The sequence below is a fragment of the Rhamphochromis longiceps genome, linkage group LG1 (assembly GCF_057381845.1).
Source record: "Rhamphochromis longiceps isolate RC_006_pf linkage group LG1, R_longiceps_female_GT1.1, whole genome shotgun sequence".
In the NCBI taxonomy this organism is placed as follows: domain Eukaryota; kingdom Metazoa; phylum Chordata; class Actinopteri; order Cichliformes; family Cichlidae; genus Rhamphochromis; species Rhamphochromis longiceps.
Window position 1 is genome coordinate 22,297,563 of NC_140557.1, and position 20,782 is coordinate 22,318,344.

General features: G+C 39.3%; 1 protein-coding gene across 11 annotated transcripts in view; it reads right to left on the reverse strand.

Moving 5' to 3' along the window:
* Positions 1–737: 737 nt before the first annotated feature.
* Positions 738–20,782, reverse strand: part of plekha7b (pleckstrin homology domain containing A7b) — a 74,851-nt gene continuing 54,806 nt past the window's right edge. For 3 of the 11 annotated variants that reach the window (XM_085402572.1, XM_085402566.1, XM_085402603.1), the window contains 18 exons: positions 19,980–20,063; positions 18,810–18,944; positions 17,998–18,066; positions 15,009–15,080; positions 13,858–13,938; positions 13,622–13,771; positions 12,122–12,223; positions 11,799–11,910; positions 11,404–11,606; positions 9,865–10,056; positions 9,665–9,782; positions 9,479–9,570; positions 9,054–9,272; positions 7,105–7,335; positions 5,928–6,061; positions 4,264–4,412; positions 2,568–2,706; positions 738–1,350 (listed from right to left, as the gene is read on the reverse strand). In XM_085402572.1, coding sequence (XP_085258698.1) covers positions 2,582–2,706; positions 4,264–4,412; positions 5,928–6,061; positions 7,105–7,335; positions 9,054–9,272; positions 9,479–9,570; positions 9,665–9,782; positions 9,865–10,056; positions 11,404–11,606; positions 11,799–11,910; positions 12,122–12,223; positions 13,622–13,771; positions 13,858–13,938; positions 15,009–15,080; positions 17,998–18,066; positions 18,810–18,944; positions 19,980–20,063 — 2,268 coding nt within the window. In that variant the 3' untranslated portion in view covers positions 738–1,350; positions 2,568–2,581. The other 8 variants (XM_085402614.1, XM_085402597.1, XR_014910692.1 and 5 more) reach the window with 7 other exon arrangements.

Genomic DNA, 20,782 nt, shown 5'->3' on the forward strand with positions numbered 1-20,782 from the left:
GTCAAAGGTAAAATCAGGTCTGAACTAGTTGTGGAGGAATACCAACATCCCACAGGAAACATCAGCTAAAACAACTTTAGTGTCTTCGGAGATGCTCTCTCTCTCTCTTGTACAGTGTGGCAGCTACTGTACAGAAGACTTTACAGCCATATTACAGCTTTGCCCCTGGTATTTCTGCAGTGGGCTGATTTGTTTGGGTGAACACACCACTGAGTTTTGATATTTGGTGTAACATCAAAAGGCGATGCCAGCTGTGCCACAAAGACCTGCGCCACTAATGCGGCAAGGGAAATGTTTCATAAGTCGTTTGCACTCATAAGCTCCAGATAATGTTGCGAGAAAAAAAGGATCGGGACACTGATGCACTTTCTCGTACTCAGCGAGAGTCTGCTTGAAAGCGCTGAAATGCTCTGTTTGGATTCAGGACACTGAATTCTGCACTAACCTACTGCGCTATTCTCCGCAGAGGCACAATCGAACATCACAGGGGCCCACTGTGTCAGGGTGCCTTAGCCTACTCTAGCAGACATTTGGGTATTTGTTATGCCTGGAGAAGTCGAGCGAAAACCGCGGTAGAGTTTTAAAGTTCCCTTGAAAAAAACAAAAGATTTTTACATGTTTTTGTACATAGTCTGAAGCTTGAGGCCATTGTACGTGGTGCTCGACTCATTCGAGCCAACCTCGTAGAAATAAAATCAATGAAATGAACACATGTGCGACAAAGCAAATGTTGTGTTAATAACTTTAATATTCACATTTTTTTTATAAACTTTCATTGCTCGACCTTCTCAAGTCACACAAAAAATATGTTCGAGGTTATTTTCATCCCAATGTAAGCAAAAATAAAATTTATTTTGGCAAGCCTAAAGGGGACTGGCAGTGCTACAAGTACATACATATGAGATTTCAAGTGGTTTGGTTTAAGAATATTATCTGAGTGTTGACAAAAATACTATCATCGTGACGCATTTAGTACCTTCTCGCTCTTCACATTCCATTTGAGTTTTTCAGTTGCGATCACACTGCAAGAAGCAATTCAGTCGTGTCTTGAAAATATGATACAGTGCACAGTTAAAAGTGCGATAACTTGTAGAAAATGTCATTTTACTATTATGAGATTAACATTTTTTTTTTAGACATTTCCATATTTGATAAGCACAGCCACACCCACAGCGAAGTCCTCAGGTTTTCTATAGAAAGTTGCTTTCAGCAGCTTTGAAACACCTCAGTTAGTTGTTGCTGCATACATCTCAGAGAGCAAGTTCAAGGCGTCGCTACCTCTTTGCTTTGAAAACCCAGTGGATTGTTGTCAGTGTGAAATAGCACCTCAGTGTCCAGAAATTGCTTGAGCTGGGAAGTGATGAGAGAGAGGAAAAAGTAAGCACAAGGAAAGTAAATATCATAAACACAATAAAAACAAAAAACTACAAAATTGGATAAAGTAACAGTGTGTTTCAGTTTTTTATGTTGGGGTGGGGTTACTTAACAGTCCCTTCTTAAAAAGTAGCTTTGTAAAGATATAACATACCTGCACATTATTAAAGGGCAGTTAGAGGCCAATCATTAAAGGTATTATCAGACAGCGATAATAACAGGGCTTTCATCGCGGTGCATGCATAACTTCATGCTGCCCAACATGCAGATTAAAACTAACATGCAAAATGTTACATGCGAGGGGTTTTTGTGAAGAAACAAGTGCCGTGCATGTAATATTCTTAACTTTCACAACCCGACTGCGCATTAAAGCTCACCTCCGAAAGCAAACCCAGAATATAAAGAAAGCATGCAGCGACATGAGTAGATAGTATCTCACATCCACATTGTGCAGTTCTGAAAAGAAACTATTCCACGCTTTCAGAGCCACATGAATGCTGCATTGCTCTGCAAGTTAAAGTTCATATACGTGTTTGTTATTGCGAGTCTTCGTTTACTGTTTTGGGATCTGATTATTTTACGTGCGTCTATTTGTCAAAAGATGGCTGATATGGTTAGTACAGGAAAAATACCTTTAAACAGGAAATAGCATTAAAATATCTGTGGCATCAAGTACTGGGTGATGGACAGAAGTTTTTTTTTTTAAATAAAGCAGTGAAATGACACGAGCTTTATTTGTGCATTTACAGTAACAACAGTGATATGTAGATTTTCTTCTGCCAGGCTACAGATGGGGAGCTAATTGGTGCTGAGGAATGCAGCTGTGCTGACTGCTGAACTGTCAAGGTGCTAAATCAAAAGGTGTCTCTTTTGTTAATTATACACAATGCTACAAACAGTCGTGTTCGTTTGAGCCCTTTCTTTGCACAGCCATCCATAAATATTTTGGCAGTGGTACAAAAAAAGATTTACACACAATTATCACAGTGGGATGAGCAGACTGCCTGCAGATGTTTGTTTTGATTATAATGGGAGCAGAGGCAGGGCTTCCCTAACCTAGAGGAGATGTGTTTCCGACAATCATGACGGCACGGTGAGCATGCGGCGAGGTGCGAAGCACGCAAGAACACCTTGTTTTGGGGGGGGAATTAGCAAGAAGCATTAGCACCGCAAAGCGTGCACTTAGGCCTTACTTCATGTTTTCTGACTAGACAAATGTGTAGTGAATTCCGTTGTTCAGAGGAGAAGGAGGCGCCAGAGAAACGGGAGGAAGAGGAGGAGGTGGAGGAGGGGGTGGGGGAGGAGGTGTTAGGACGTTAACCTGTGGAGGAACTATGGAGAGAGGGCAAGAGGGGGGGGGGGGGGGGAAGAGAGAAGGAACATTTGTTGTTAGAAGCCAAAAGAGTGAAATAGTTTCATATTCATGTTTTCCTGAAAAGAAATATAAGCATGAAACTTTTTAACTGTACTTACAGTTTCTATGTTGTGCATCTATTACACTCGGGATGGGAAATATGGATTAGTCCAATAACACTGCTTATGGTTTTTTATTATATTGGTCTTCTTAAATATTAAAAAGATTTTTCGATAAAATTGGATCAGTTTTGGGGGAAATTTTAGTCATTTCAAACAGCACTTAAACAAATTAATAGTGCATTTTTTAAACAATAGTGAATACATGCATGTATATATACATATACATATCACCCAACTTCAATAGCAATGAAGTATACTAAAGAAATCTGAAAATGTAGATGTAAATGCAAATGTAAAAAAACGTTTTTTAATAGGTCATCATAACGTGATTAGGACTGGTTAATATTCATTTTTAATTAATCTGCTTATATACAAAAAAACAAGAGGCACTGAACAAGAAGATAACTTTGTAGCTCATTAATCATTTCCCTGTACAAAATTACAGATTTGACGAGATCCAATGAATACAAAGAATTTTAAAAAATCCAACAATGAAAACACCTTTGCAATAAATACCACACGTATGTGATATTGCAGCGACAGATATTCCTGCTTTTATGCTGGAGTTACTGATGTCTCTCATGCATAATACTATGGAAAAGACTCTTCTTTTAATTCAAGGATTTGAAAGTGCACCAACATACCTCACTTTAACACCAAAGGAAGAGAAAGTCATTGATTCAGTCTCCACTGACAAGATGCCACCAGTTATATTCTCTGGCATTTCTCTATGCTGGAAATAATGTTATAATTGTTGACTTTGCTTCACTGTGCATATTAAACTTCCTCACACGCTGACAGCTTGAGTCTTACCGTGTGTGACAGATATATATGTGTGTGCATAGGTGTGTGTGTGTGTGCGTGCGAGGCAGGCAGACTGACAATCTGCTGCAGCTACAGTGAAAATTAACTCGCCTGTCTGCTGTAGAGTATGAAAGAGATGAGATGTGGGCGCAGTGTCTTTTATGCAGGTTCAGAGCTACGTTCAAAGCGGCAGCAACAGTATGCAGATGTGGAGTAGAGTTTGACTGGGTCATTGATCAGATCACAAAATGGCCTCATCAAGCGATTCCTCCCCAGCCTAAAAGATCCTACATGGATTGCAATTAGAGACTATCTTAGATCCTAGTAAGGAATAACGTTCACTTATTAGGAAATGAACAGCCTTATTGCTTGACTCTGCACCTTACGCCCCACCTCATCAATCCAGAATTCTTGAAAGACTGCTTCCCTCTCTCTTTATCCCTTCTTCAACAAAAATATGTCAATATGATCCCAGAAGGAATTCCACTCAAGCCGTCAGCTTGTGTGGAATTATTATTTTTTTCAGCATTTTTTTTTTTTTTGCAATGATTTTTCACACTCACGGTTCAAATAGGCAGATAATGGTTTCAAATTAGATGAGAGACCAACCTGCAACAAGTTTGCTCTTGAGCGAAGCCTCTGAGGCGAGAGCGTAGGACATGGTGATGATCCGCTCCTGTTCCTGCAGAGCTGAGTCGAGCGCCACTGGCACCTCTTCTGGCTTCTCCGCAGACACCGCTGGTGCTAGGTTTTGCACACTGTAAAAGAAAAGAATGAAAGCAACAAATGAACAAAAATCTCACACACCATAGAAATGTGGAAGGACCCTAGAGGGAGGTCAAAAAGAAGCCTGAGATATACCAAACTGTCCGAAAATCTTGGACACCCCTCATTTCTTTATATTTTGCTAGGAATATGAGCAATAGGTGCTGTGACCTAATGAAACATGATTTTATGAATGAAGATATTCAAAGCTCCTGCTTGGATGTCGGTTGACTTTTGTCCTATTCCCTAGATCACTGCTTCAGTAAAGCTGAAGCTCTGTGGAGGCCAATCCATGACTGATGATGCCATCAGTCATCAATCATGCTTTTACTGCACTGACAGTGTGTTTGGGATCACTGTCATGCTCAAAAATAAAGAAATTACAAATCAGATGCTTTCCAGATGGTAGTACATGGTGAATCAAAATCTGATGGTTCTTTTCTGATTGACATTTCCATCTAATTGAATAAAATCCTCACCAACACTGGCTGAAATACAGCTTCACATCATGACAGAGCCTCCACTGTGTTTTACACGCACTCACTTTTGTAAATCTCAAAGTTTGTACCTTGCATATGGTGGAGTAGGATGTGAAACAAAAATTTCAAATTTGAATCAATCTCCCTATAATACCTGTTGTTTCTGGGTTTCAGTCCAGTTCTTGTGTAACTTGGCATACCTCAGTCTTTTCTTCCTCTTTCCCTTCCTTAGGAATGACGTCCTGATGGATTGAAAGGACATATGCATCTCTCCTGTGTTAGGTATTTGATGGATTTTTTTCCCTTTTTCTTAACGGTATGACTTTCAGATACTGTTATTCTGCTGTAGATAGCTTTTTAGTTCTGCCAATGCATCTTAAATGTTTTAAGGACACTCTGTGCAACATGCATGATATGCATACCTTGGCTAATAATTCTTTGGGAATTACCTTGTTGGTACAAGAACACTTTTTTATGACACTCAGACTGTGTTATCTGTGGCATTTTTGCAGATTCTATTAAATAAATGAGAATAAATTGGGCTGCTAGTAACAAAGCACCTAAAGATACAATTTAAAAATGTGTCTTCCAAAGTTGTTATGTGTAGAAACAAAACTGAATAATACCTTGAGTTAGGTTGCTTTAAAAAAATATTTGATTCATATACATCAGTGTTAAATGGCCTAACAAAAAACACATCCTTTTACAAATGGTGAGGTACAAAGACTTCACTGAAAATGAGTAAAAACGCAGCCAGTCTGTAAAGAAAAACTTTGAAAGAAAGGCTGTTTGTTGCTCAAGATCCTTAAAAAATTACAAGAAAGCCTGAATCCTAGGGTCCAAAATATAAAGAAATTAGGGGTGACTCAATGCTTTTTTTTTTACAGTCCTATAGTCCAGAATCTTCAGGGCCTTGAAACTGATTGCATTTGCTTGACTAGTAGTATGGAAACACTACTCTCCTAAAACATCAGAGTTGAGTAACACTCCAATGTAACTTCAGGGTTTATTTAGTTACACTTCATCTACCTGGACTTTGCCAAGATGCTTTTGATACGCTCCACCTTACGATGACGCTCCTCCACTTCTTGAGGACTGAGTGGCTCCTCAGGCTCCGAGTCCACGTAGCGCTCTGGAATCGACACTTTCTGAGGTTTGGACAGCTAGAACACAGATGCAGTGTGTGAATTAAGATGTTTGCCACTTTATTGTGATCTCTACTGTGAGGTCAAAAATGATATACGAGTTCACTACGCAAGTTGAAGATTTGTAATCCTGAAAATGATCAAATAAGCATAGGACAAACTGTAATAAAATATGGAGACTAAATATGCAGAGATGTGCCCTGAAGTATCTTTAAAATGCTATTTTCATTTTAGTACAGGCAGAAAGTTTCAGCACTTGTATAGCTTCACACAATGACGTTTATCTGTCGCATACTAATGCATACTTTATACCGCCAGCATCCAGCCTATAGCTCATTTCTTCAATACCTATGTAGAAACAGTGCTGCAATACTTTCTGATGCTTTTTCCATAATTTCAGCAGCAAGTTTGTCAGCCAGTCTAATCAGGCTGCCTCACGACAGCATTGTGTAGGAAATTATTAATTATGTGCCACGTTTGCTGGTGCAGGTGCTGTTTATCTGTTGCTCATTTTAACATATTCTTTAAACATGATAAAACCTTTCAGTATATGCCTTTTAGGGATTCATCAAAATATCAGTGGAACATCAGTATCGACCAGTATTGACTTCTACCAGCCAATCAGCAAAAAAAGACGAGTGACATTTATTGACTGGAAATCTGTTGTGTCCCATTTGATACAGTTAGGTATTTTTAAAATCAAGTTTATTTTATTTTCCTCAAAAATGGGAGAGAAATACCAAGAAAAAGTAAACAAACAGAAAAAAAATGTCATCTGAGAATTTAAAGATCAGCAGCACAATCCACGAAATCCAATCAATGAGAATATTAAAAAAAGGGCTTGGTTGTGGCGCCTCCCATCATTTTAAATATTCCTTCTGTAAATATTTCTTTTTATTCACTTTCAGTATTCATTTTATAAAAGAAAAACTCCTTTTTGGGGTGAGTAGCCTCCTTTTTAACGTTCAGTGCACTGTTTTCCCCCTTTCATGTTATTCCTATGTTGACATTTTTCCTAGTCAGCTGTATTTCTTATTTTTAAAAAATGAAAAAAAAAATACCTCTTTGTTAAGGTCCAGGTCATAGTCCAGAGGTTCCAGGTCAACCTCATGGGTGGGAGGGGGGGTTGTGGCCATGGAGCGGAAGGTCAGCCATTCATCCGAATGCGAGCGGGGTCTCTCTTTGTGCTCGGGAGGTCTTTCCTCCCCCTGGACACTCCTAACTGCCTGAGCCTCCTCCCCCTGAACCGCCCTCTCGAGTAACTGCAGGTCAAACTCCTGCTCTCTCTTCCACTGGACAACGCACACAGGAAAAATGTAGACTGTGAAACAAAGGACAGGGTGCTGCCACCAAGTTTTCTTGACTAAAAGAAAAAGTGAAACTTCTTTCACTTGCCTTCGTGGTTATATTCATGGCACACATGCTCGTCCTATTCCTAACATGATATTAAAGATTGCAGAGGGTTTTTACTTGCAATGTACAATGTCCAAATGCGTGTGTGTGTGTGTGTGTGTGTGTGTGTGTGTGTGTGTGTGTGTGTGTGTGTGTGTGTGTGTACAAGTGTGAAAAGGTAAAAAAAAAAAAGAGGGCACATGCATAAATGAGTATGCATGTTGATATGAAAGATCTCAAAACACAGCATGCTAGAACTCTACAAGTGTGACAAGAACACAACACTTCACTCAAACTGATGACAAATTCAACAAACATAAGAAAGTTATACATGTTTACAGAAAAAAATGCAATAAATTAAAAAAAAACATGCCAATGAGTTCTTTAGAAAATATTTTTTATTTTTTGCAGTCACATTTGTAAAAGGAAGGATTCCTCTAGCCAACAGTAATTAGCAGATAAAACACTGAGCACATGATGCAATCACCTAACTCACTGTATGTTGCGATATGTAATGTGCTGTTAGTATCAGTACATCAGCATTGCCCAGGAAAAGTGTTAAATGGGACAAGAGTTGGTCCCAATCTATAAAACATATGATTTCAGTTTTATCTTCATTTAAATTTAAAACAAACAAACAAAAAAATCAGGTGAGAAAAATGGTGCGATGACATTGACAAGAGTGGGCTTAAGAATGTAATGCTCAGTGTACGTAAATGTTTTGGTCAGTAGAATATAAGTAGGCACTTTCCTTCTCTCTGCCTCACACACACACACACACGCACACATGCAGACACACATATATGGACAGCAACAGCATGGACACATGGAAGAGCTGGCTTTAATATCTACACGAGGAGAGACAAGACGGCTGCTATGTGACAGCACAAAACACTTCAACGGGTTAGAAATCAATGTGGTAGGATAGTGTTGATGTGAAAGAAAAATGAACAGGTCAGTGAGGAAGGGTGAGAAATGATGGATAAAGCAAAGTTAGAATCCATAGCAGAGAAAAGGGAGAAATGCAGTGACTGAGGTCATTAATATGTTATATGTTTTATAGCCAAGATCTCATCTTGTAAAGATTTTGAAAAAGAAAACAAAATCATCACTATTTAATGTAAATGTTATTATCTGCACCTCATAATGAACACTTAAACAGTTATATATGTGTGCTACTTTTAATGCTGCAGCTTGTTGTAGACCAGAAACGTATCTACTTATCTGTATAGGTCTTTTTTACCGAAGGGCATTTAGGACAAGCACACCAGAAAGGCACTTGGAGACCACATTCTCCTCCTAAGTCATAATATTTTTTTCTTAAAGGGATCCAAGTCTGCAACTCAACTGAATGGGTTCTTTAGGCCAAATGACTTTGGCGAAAAAGACCTACTGAAGCCTGAAAACAACACGTGCTGAATAAGCACAGATAGAGCCACACAGTGAAATGCCATACCGCACTAACTTAATAGTTTAATATAAACTTGGTAACAAGAGAAGCAGAGACGAGACCCACTGCACTCAACACAGGCATGCATTACTGCTGTAGACCGCCACTCTCAGTTTGGTTGTCGTCGTGCGTGAGAGTGTGACGTGTGATGCTGCTCTAGTAACATACTGATCCCAAGTCTGCTGAAAGTGAGCGTGAGGATGACGTGCGTGACGACGAAGCGGCGTGGCGGTCTCCGTGACTCAGGGTGCGTTTGCGCTGGCGGACGAGGGCCTTCTGGTGCCTCTTCATCCTCTCCAGCTGCTCATCAGCGCTCATCTTCCCCCTCTGCTGCTGCTGCGCCGGGTCCACAGCGTACAGACGCTCCAAGGCACTTTTTGGTCTCTCCTGAGACGAGTGGGAAGAGAGAAAGATGATAACAAGAGCAAACACATGGCAGACTTTAGACTGGTGGAAATATGACTAAAATAGCATTTTTTTAATTATACAGTGCTGTTAAATTGCTTTTAAAATGCTTGATTAAGTCTTATTAATATTATAAATGAATATAATCTGGGGTTGGAGTGACATGTTCACTCTGTTGTTACCCCCACCTTTATGCCAACTGCTGACGTTGCTCTTCGGAGGGTAACGTATGAGGAGATGCTCGAAGACTGATTTAACCTAAGTGAAGATCCGCCCGTTCCTGAGGGGAAGACCACAGATGTTAGAAGTCTGTTCTCATCTTAAACAATATTCTAAAGCATTTTGGCGGGATGAACTGACTGTTGTCTATGTACCTCTGCTCGGTAATGTCTTGTAACCTCCGTCATGCCCAGGTGTTACAACACTAATGTGACTGGAGCCATCACCAGCTCCCATGAGTTCTGGATCACTCAGGAAAGGCCTGAGTTCCACCTGACATATACGAGTGGATTTAAATTAGAAACAACATGACATTAAAAATGCAAACACAGCAATACACACAAGCTCTGCGTACCTTGCCGTCCCCGTTTGTGTACTGCCCAGTCTCTCGGTCCCTTTTACGTTCGTCTGACTGACGTTTGAGGCCACGTACAGAGGTGTGTCTGATGACTGTTGTCTCCCGGGGCAAGGGAGGCACAGCGGGGGGATGCTCATCGGGACTGTAGAGCTGAGGTAGAGGAGGTCTGGGAGGCACATCTTCCTCATTCTGCGCACAGAATAAATGTGAACCACTGAAAACAACTGAAGAAGGACTCTAGCCTTGCAAGGACCCCGAATACCAAGATGAAGAGTTCCTGAGCAAGTAACTCTATAGACTGTAGAGCCTGATGACAGTGGCTATGACACAGATTACACAGTATACAGTCATAGAAATGCTGTTACACTTTGACTTCCATCACACATTGGTATAAACAAAGCAGGATTAATGACAAAGATAATACATTTCCAAAACGTTTAAACTTTGAAATACACATTAATTATTTTTCTGCACTTAATAATCCATCAATTTTCTTGACTGCTTATCCAGCTAGTATCACTGCAGCTTATTCCAGCTGAGATTAGGTGAGGGAGGCAGTACACCTTGGACTCAGGGAACAGATTCAAAAAAATTAACCTAACCTAGAATTTTTTTCGACTGTGGAAGGAAACCAGGGAAAACTGACCAAATCCACAGACTTCAAGCCTAAACCATAATACAAAGTTTGCATTTGGTCACAATTTGGTAAGCAGCAATTTTCAAAATTGTTATATGATTGCAACATAAGCACGTGGCAATTTTTCTTTAAGATTCCAGTAACACTACAGACAACACCTGTGATGTTATGCAGTTTGGATAACTATAATTAGATTAAATATAATAGTTTTTAACAGTTTTGGAAATTTTGTCACAAATGTAATATATCTTAGTTTATCTTGTAATGTTGATTAAACGGGGCTCAGTGTTACTTTTATACATTTGTCTTGCACAATTTAAAAATCAAATTGAGAAAATTACATCTTAGCTTATCTTACAACAAATTATTCAAAAACACCAAACACTGAGGTTACAGCCCTAACTGCATTTTTCTTGTTCCATTCCAGCTGGGCGTACTTGAATTGAATTGAAAGCCTTTATTGTCATTATACATAGTATAACGAGATTAAAACAGCTCTATAAAAGTGAACTGAATGTCATCTTCTTAACTCACTCAGTTTGTTTTATGCAAAGATGCATGAGCACCAGCAAAAATGTTTACTTACATTTATTACTTGGCTAATTAGTGGCCAAATAAGGTAAATATTCACTTTTTTTCTTGGACTTTTGGACATTATTTCACATTTCTCTATTTCCTGACACTTCATTCAGTTCATTGATCAACAGGGGTAAATAGACTCATTTTAAGGAAAGTGCTAATGGCTTGTTGAAAACCTCCAACTAGAAAAAAGGGAAGTTGAAAATCACAGACTACAAAATGCACTTCTGTGTATTTAACCAACCAAAGCTGAACACACAAATGCAGAGAGCACATGATTAAACAAACCAACACAAACCAGCTTAAGTTTACTCACTTACCCACTTAGGCCCACTGATGACAGCTGTAGAATGGTGTAATGGCTGCTGGCTGAGACTAGAGGAAAGGGTGGGGGTGTGGCTACTGGGACTGAGGTGGGGGCTGTGCTGCTGCTGTTGCTGGGACAATCTCATCTCCATAGCAGACGCGCTCCCAGACACAGAAGGCACTGATGACACTGACACCGAAGGCACAAATTTCCTCTCTGGGGAATATGATGCGGATGATCACATGACAATAATACACACATGCTGTAAAGACAGCACTTTTAGTTTCCTATGGGAAACATTCAAGGGATTGGTAACAAAAATATGACTGCAGGCTTTAATGAGAAGATACAGTCGCAGGTCCACAGCGATTTGCTTTGTAGACATGGAACCTATAGCGCTTGCCTCACCTGGGTTGGTAACAGAGGAGATGGTGACTTTGTAGTTGGCTTTACTGCTGCTGAGACCTGCGATAACATCCTCAATCCTCCAAAGCTCCTTTCTGATCTGGACCTTCTCTTGCTGCTCACATAGAAACACAGAACCACACACACACACAGACGCATACAGACACATTTTCATATTTTACAGATTTTAATTAGAATCCAACACACGATCCTCTGAACCAGTTCTTTGCTTTGTCTGAGTATATGACATCAGCAGTATTTAGCTCATTCCCATTCAAAGCGAGCGACTGCTTGCGGGAGTTAATGGAGATCACTGAGCCACAGACCTGAGAAAGATCACAGCGGCTCATCTGTCCCTGCAGGGCCGACTTCAGCCAGTCCACGTCCCTCTCAAGCTGGCTGTACTCATTCCATGCATTTTCCATCTCCTAAAGAACAAAACACATCACGCTCTGTGTTACAATGCCAAAAAAACAGTGTTCACACACTGTACTTAGCTTGTGAATAAAAAGCTGTTTTAGTGGCGTGTATGTGAGCTGCAGTTAAGACCAGGTGTGTTAAGTGGTGATTTTTATGATTTATCACTTCTTCTTTTTTTTTAAATTGCAGTGTGCACTGACAGACTACAACCAATGCCTGGAAATGTCTTTAAGCCAAAGACACATTTGTTTGCTTTCATGTAATCTTGCGGTTTATTTGTGAATGTTCTTTTGAAACTCGTAATTTTCATTTCAACACTAAATATTTTGAATATCAGTGAACTTTTTGACCAAATATTTTTTTTTCTGAGTGGCTGAGAAATCTACTCATTTCTTTGTAGCCGTAGGTTTGTCCCTAAGCACTCATTTTGATAGTGACAGTCATCCTGAAACATTGTGCCAGTTGCAGAAACCATAAAAAAGGAACAACTAAAAATAGAAGCGAACATCTTGTTTTCAACAAATAAAACATTTCTTTAGTAGCATGTGCTTACTGTAAGAGCCTGAGTAGTTTGATCCCTTACCTGCCAAAACATCAGTGTCAAATGTCAAAACAAGGTTTTTCAAAAAATTGTACTAGCCAAAAACTCATTTTATCTCAAAAATGGTGTACAGGGTTTCCTTAAACAATGAGAGGAAATAAGTAGTAGAGAACAAAAGAAGAAGAAGTGGTAGGGCAAAAAAGACCTATCTATAGCAGATGAATAATATCTGAAAGCCGTGCTCTTAAGAAAATAATCTAGAAAACAAATCAAAGACCCGACACAGGACATGAAACATACATCTGGTCCTTCTGCTGTACCATCTCCTGTTCACTGAAGCCTGAAATGGTCTCACTGGAAGGGTAGCTGTCATTTGTTTTGCACGGCAATGATGCCAAACACACTGCGAGTGTAGCAAAAGCATACAGATATAAAAATCACACAAAAGAACACTACCGGTCATGGATTGGTCTCCCCAGAGCCCAGAAATCAACATTACTGAAAGACTGTGGGATCATCTGAACACGGAACGGAAAAAAAGGGATCCAACAGCCAAAGAAGACCTTTGACCTTTGACCTATGTCCTCCAAGAAGAAAGATATCGTTCCTAAGAGAGTTCAGACTGTGTTGAACAGTGGTCATACCAAATATTGACTTTCAAAATTTTTAAAATTGTGCAAACTCTATATTTCCACATATGTACATGTTTGCACATGCTTCAATAAATCAGTGCACCTATTTCACATTTTCATAGGAGAATATGAAGAAATGAGAGTTGGATGAAAAAGTCTGAGCCAGTTTCACTGAAGAAGGAGGCTGTAGTTTTTGTCATAAGCACAATGGACTTGCAAATCCCGGGTCTTACTGTGGATACTTGAGATATTTCAGCCCTGATATGGACCACGTCCTCTTGTAGTAATTTCTGCTGATAGGCAATTTTCTCAGCATGAGCTGGCTGATCTCTGTAGTCCTCCATCTGCTGGTGGGAAACATCCAGCACAGATTCTAACTTGTCCTACACCAGGGGACGATAACATTGTCATAAACACGTAAGCCTTCATAGACCACACAAGAATACAAACAAATATATACAACTCAAACCTTGTCCTCTTTCAGAGTGCGTATCCGGGCCTCTAGCTCCTGTAGAATCTTGTCTTGTTCACACAGTCGACTTAATTTCACCTAAAAGAAAACATATTGAAACAGTGAGAATGGAGGAAAACTCAGTTCTTCCTATCGCTTCTGATAATACGGCAGAGTGTAGACAGAAAATAAAGAGATAAAACAGTGCCTGAGATTTTTAGATACGGCTTCTGTTTGCAACACCGTTAAACTCTTCCATTCTTGCCTTTGTTCAACTCTATTCCACAATGCACCCAGATAAGACAAATTGATCGTCTCAGTCTGTCAATACGGCTCATCTGTGTAAAAAGCTCAAAGGAATTCCTCTCATCGGTGCAGTGCCAGATATCAAAAGCCTCTATACTATCTAGTTTGGGGGTGAGCTCTGGTAATACCCATTATGAGTAATCATAATCAAGAATCCATATTTTCAATTCACTTTTGGAGAAAGAGAGTGACAGATTTGTTTTCCCAGAAATGGGTTATGTGTTTATGAAAACAACATAAGACTGCCTAGTTCACAGTCTTTCTCAAACAGTGTTTTTTTTCTTCTCAGATCTATTTATCATTCTGTTCAATTAATAATTAAGCTGTTTTTATTTTCGCTGCCACATATTGTTGTTTTTAATTGCATGAAATATTCATTGTTCCGATAAATTTACTGGCAATTTCTTATAAATTGTTAAAGTGGAACAATGCTAATGATGAAAAGCCAGGACATCCATCTTATTTACCTCTATTCAGCAGAAAACAAAGAATGAGGAAAGCAGAATCTGGGAAATCAAACTGAAAAATTTAACAGCTCAACATCTAAAACTCCCATTACATGTATTTTTCCCTTTAAATTGCAGGGAGGCCCTCACTGTGCTGCATGGATGGGTGTCCCCACAGTGTTGCAACGCAAATACGTTCCCTTCCCTCTACAGCCTCTGTTTACCACAACTTAAGAACACACACGCAGGCAAACCACACTAAAACACACAGTAAAGTCAGACTAAAGTCAGCTGCTTCTCTGTAGTGGATTGTCAGAAGTCGGAAACAGAGATCTTAGAGGGGAAAAACAGAGAAGGATAAACAGGGTGCTTATCTGACTGTTTTTGTAAATCCTGAGAACAGAATGATTTACTTACATCAGCATCACTTTCTGCTATTTTCACAGGCCTTGATGGTCTTTCTTTCTTTAAACTGTCACGTCCAGTAACCTAAAGTTGAACGAATGACAAAATAAAAAACTGATACATATTTCTAGTTTACAGATAATGGGACTGATACACAAGTTAAGCCGAGTTTACTAAGGAGGAAAACAAAAGAAAAAAAAACTGATACAAAATTGGAAAAAAAAAAACTTATTATAGCTTCGTTCAAACATTTATGCAGATAGAGTTTCTACATCTTTGTGTTTGGAAAAAAGCTCTTACGCTGCTATTTACAGGATGCTTATTACTGTAACTTAACAAACAACTCCTTAATATTACCAGTATGGGAGAAAAAAGTTTTTTTCAGATTTTGTTTTTCACATCCATGGTTTTGAATGGGAACGTTTTTAAGTGGAGACCTAACAAAGGCGTTGATTATTAAAATGCTCCTCAGCCTCCCTGGGAAAGTCTATGCCAGAGTGCTGGAAAGGACCCTCGGATACAGGAGGAACAATGCGGTTTTTGTCCAATTGTTTATAACATTTGGATAAAAAAATCAGTTGTAGCCAGTGATGTGGACATCATCAGATGATCGGTTAGGGGTTCACTGAAGTACCCTTTGGTTTCTGCTTTCAATCCATTCACTTCCACCTATCTAGCAGGGGTGCTGAAACCTCTCCCTAGACCAGTGATGGATTTGAACCCAGCAACGTCTTGCAGTGAGGCAACCGTGCTAACCACCATGCTGCCATCTGCATTGTGACACTCTTCAGAATTCATCCCGCTACTTCCTTCACTACCAGGCCATTACACTGCCGCCACCATTTTTGGCACATCATGTGGTTTACTGTCCAGCGGTTTATTCTGCAGAACTGTGCAGGCTCCTTTTCTGTGTGTAACCAGTAAACTTCTATATTTACATTCATGAAGGCATCTCTTAAACCACCTTGTCGAGAGTGTTTTTTGCTTGACTGGACGTTGGAAACGTGTCTTCCAAACCTTTTTGTGTTGCTGAGGTGGGCAGTTCATTTTTTATTTTTAAGGATGTACCAGATCATAGATTTGGAAACTATTTTAATTTTTTTCTTTGTGATAGATTTAGTTTTCTTTTTCAGTGACATGATGGCCTCCTTTACCTGCAATAACAACTTATCTGGACCTCATATTGAGAGTACCAGTGAACCGCAGCCAAGTCCAAGTTCAACACAGAATCAGCTCCAGATATTTTGTCTGCTTAATTTGTACTGAAATAATGAGTGAACAGGCCTGATGTTACCAAGTATTAAAAACAATGCTTAGGTTTAGAATTATTTTAGTCTGTCTAATTAGCCTGTGAAAATGGGGAACCATGCATAAAATGCATGTAATTCCTGAAAGTCTGCATTTCAGGGACATCTATATGGTTTAATTTAAAGTCCATCGTAGCAACAAAATTACTAAAAAAAAAACAAAAAAAAAAACAAAAACAAAAACAACTGTCATTTTCCAGAAACGTATAGACTTAACTAGCTCCACTATAGTTGTGATATTTTTCTCTGCTGATATCAGGCTAATAGTACAGGGTATCTAGCGACTGCCGGTCTTTGCATCGCACCCGGAGGTTCACAAGATAATGACGCAGAGATTTGTCAGCCACTTCTCTATCAGAGTCAGTAATTTTCAGAGATCAAAAGGTTGATTATTCATATATCGCCCACATTAGGGTCACCACACGTTGAACAGCAGTATGGACCAGTGCAAATAGGAGACTCAGTTAAAGGGACATTCCACTTATTTTACATGTCACGGTCAATTAGTAGTCTTGTGGGGGTATTGCACAGTCTGTGAGAAAAAGTTTTATTATGTATTCTGTGGTTGTAGAGAGATCGTCATGAAGTCTGGGAAAATTATTACAGTGATCACCAGCATATTTTTTTCTTGGCTTTGGAAACTTTGAGTTTTTAAAAGAAAGTCTCAGTTTCATTCTTGGGGCACTGAGTTTAAAAGGCGTGGGTGCTTACGAGTTAGGACCAACTATGCAAAAATCAACTCAAAATAAACAAGTTTTGACTATGTTTTTTGCAGTCTGTCCCTTTGCCAGCTCTAATTAAGTGCATTACCAAGTATCTGTAGGAGTTTTTGAAGACCATAGCAAACTTACACCGCTGCACATTTTCATCCATTTCCACCAGTTACCACAATAAAACTATGACTCAGCCTATAATATAAAATCGTATTTACTTTGCTAATACATAAAAAATACATAAAATTTCCTAAAGAGCCTAATTAGGCCATTTGTTATGCTCTAACAAATACAACAAAAGCAAAAAGTCAAACAGACATTCAGTACTGTTAGTGGTGCTTATTAGCATGCAATTCAAAATCTCAGTGGTGAGTATCACACGATGGATGATCGGATGAAGGGATTCATGTGTAAAGATCCTGCATAATTTACTGGGATGCGTCACATTCCATTTAAAAAGCAGTACAATGGTCTATTTCACTTGTATGCACATCATCCTCACATTCGAGCAAAACATGACGTGGGCATTTCAAACACACTGATCTCTTTTTGATCTCTTTTGAACCCAGAAAGCGAAAAGTTATTTGCTGTACTGCGTATCACAAGATGACTTCCCTCAACTCACTTTGCTTTTTTCCTTTCTTTTTTTTTTTTTTTACTGATGCAGAGCTGCATCAATAAAACACTTCAACACTTCAGCATCATTATTACTTTATACCAGTTTCACTGGACAATTTTCAGGATTTATCAAAGCAAAACTGAAAAGTATCTTTTTCTTTATCCTTAAATTGATCATTTGTGCAATAAGAAGACAGTTTCGAGAAATGTTAATTCCATTGTAAAGGACAGAAATAGAACAGAGGACAGAAAGGAAAAGAGGGAAACAGGGAGGCAGATGTTGGAGGCAGCGACAGGAGAACAAGATTGTAGTCCAGAGAGGGGAGGTGGAGAAGAAGATGGAAAAGACAAAGTGCCATTTACTTTGTTGGGGCCCACCTTCAGATCTAGATACTCCAGGTCCTTCTTCAGTTGTATGTAAGTATCATCAGCCTTTAAATGAGCAATGGAGAGATAAATCATTTGAAATGAAGCTGCAAAGGATAATGCGTGATCAGATGACACTTAGGGCCTTTATTTGGGATTTTCTAGCAGAACTTTAATTAACTTGGTCTCAATTACAGTGCACTTCTACCTCTGTATTTTTATCTACAGTCAAGCTCTAATTAAGTAATCAAGTAATTGTTTTGATCTGGTTTAATGTCTCATGTATGACCTTATGCACAACTGAGGAACACAGACATGTGCATGACATGTGGTCAGACAGAGAGTTTATATTTCTCCATAAGCGTGGAGGATGGCCAGAGAATGGTCGGTTGCTAAAAACTGGGTGGAGTTGTCGCTGCTGCTCTTACAGCATTGTGTTTGCTTCCCAACTACACAGAAATGTTCTGATAATCAGACATTATTGTGGTTGTGCAAGGTTATACATCTATGAGACAACGCAAAGTGTAAAATACAGGCATGGGCCACAAGCAACATGCTCCAAACATGGCATATCCCTGTTTACAAACAGTCACACAAGGCTCCGAGTATCCATAATATATAACCGTTAATACAATACAAGTCATGTCAAAGTGGTTAAATGAACAAGACATCCAAGCAGAATCAGAAAACTGCACAGTCTGTAACGATGATAGGGTAGTAATGTATGGGAATGGCTGGGGAGCAGGGGACCACAATGCACTGGCAAAGGATGCACTGGGCTGCATTAGGGAAATATGAGGGTCCCTGACCTGCATGCTGGGGCCTAATAGGCCGTTGTGCTGGTGGTGCTGCAGGTGAGCAAATGCATTGCTGGGACTATGTGCACCAGCCATCTTGGCCTGGTGCCTCCGAAGCTGAATGAGGAGCAGAGTCAGCTCCTCTGGCTGTAGCGTAGCCCGGGTTTAGGGGCCAGTGAAAGCACAGAGGGATGAGAGGAAATATTTCATAATCATCTGGGCAGTAAAGTGGCTGAGCTGCAGTAACTGTGGAGTGTGGCAGAGACACCAGTATACTGCTGCCTCCAATAATGTAACACTTTATGTGAAAGGTACATGAATTGTCACCTATTCATAGAAAACGGGACACATTAATAGCATTAATTCATTTATGAAAAACACATGTTAAACACCAGTACCTCATCCTCACTCTTATCTAACACTGGCCCTGCCCCCAAATATTTCAGATATTTTATACATTCATTTTTGTAATTTTCAGTATTGTGCAGAAGTCTTGAGTCACACCTCATTTCTTTATATTTTATTTCCAAGAAGCCAGACTTTTTCAGTAGTATTGAACAATAGCTCTTCCAAAGCTTCTGTGGACATTTGCTTTTTTCACTCAGTTTAAGTCCAATCCTTGACCATTTTTAGAGGAATGTTTTTATTGTTGTTGTTTGTTGAACCACATAACAACAACATCTGAATCATCTGAGCATAAAAGGGACCAAAGTCAGTGTTGTCTCTACACATAACAGCAAACTGTGTATGTTTATGTTCTGGATATAAGTAACTTTTCCCCCTATAGTTTCTTTATACAGTTATATTTTTACACGGTTTTACTTTAATTAATGAATTCATTGTTTTTCATGCATGAAGTCATGAATGAATTCGTGATAATTCATGTACCTTTAACACAATGTGTCCTAATAATACCTGAAAATGTAAAACCTAGAGCTACACAACAAAGACTGTCATGTGAGGACGGCCTGCTGTGCTGTCTGAACAGAAATGCTATCAGGAACAAAAACACTGGAACAAATTCTACATGTGATAATGTCACAGACGGCCCCCATTAATTACGTTTCCAGTTCTTACCTGGATTCATTTTCCTAGACTATTATAACGCTTTGTTAATATTACAAAAAGTCCATTTTTCATATTGATCCAAGTAAGTAATATTAATGTAATAGAAGCTCATACCGTTTTGCCATGCAAGCTGGGAGCACTGACTGTGTGTGTGATGTAGCCCATGGCTGGCACAGACCTCCTCTCTATTTGGGAATTCTGTGGAGAAATGCAATTCGTTCACTTGTTAACGCAGATCATATAGAATGAAATCAAACAGAATATCTGATTTACTAAATAATCTTCAATAGTGTGTTGAAAGTGATATATGGATCACTTCATCACACTAAGTCAAAGTTAAACCATTGCCTCCAAGTCTGCAAACAAATTTGACTACACAGCAGATTTATTTTTTCCATCTATCCTTTTCTCGCTTTCATCACTCCTACTCTTATACGAAACAAGGTGTGCCCTGAGTTTTCAGATGCTACAGGGCTCGGAAAAATTTGACGTTTTTGCTTAACACACAGAATTAGCGAAAACCAGGCCCACCACAGAAGCTTAAAAGGACACAAACAACAAGAGATTTAATTAACTACACATAAATTATACTAAACCTGCTTTCTTAAAATAACATTTGTTTGCTACCAGCAAGAGAAGCACTGTAAGCCATTCCCTTTGAGATTCCCATGCCACAATTTTTTTGCTGTATAATAGGTTTTTTATTTAAATGCGAGATCAGAAGAAAGAGACCGCTGCTGATGTTTGAGATACAGTAGAGATGTTTATAGGGTGCTGAGAAGCCCAGGGCAAATTGGATTAGCTGCTAATAAAACATACTTCTTAATGATATTCCGCAGAGGCACACAGATCGCTATTACTTAAGTGCACTCCAGCCAGAGAGCACCATCAGCCTCAGAGATGCTGGGTGCACCAAA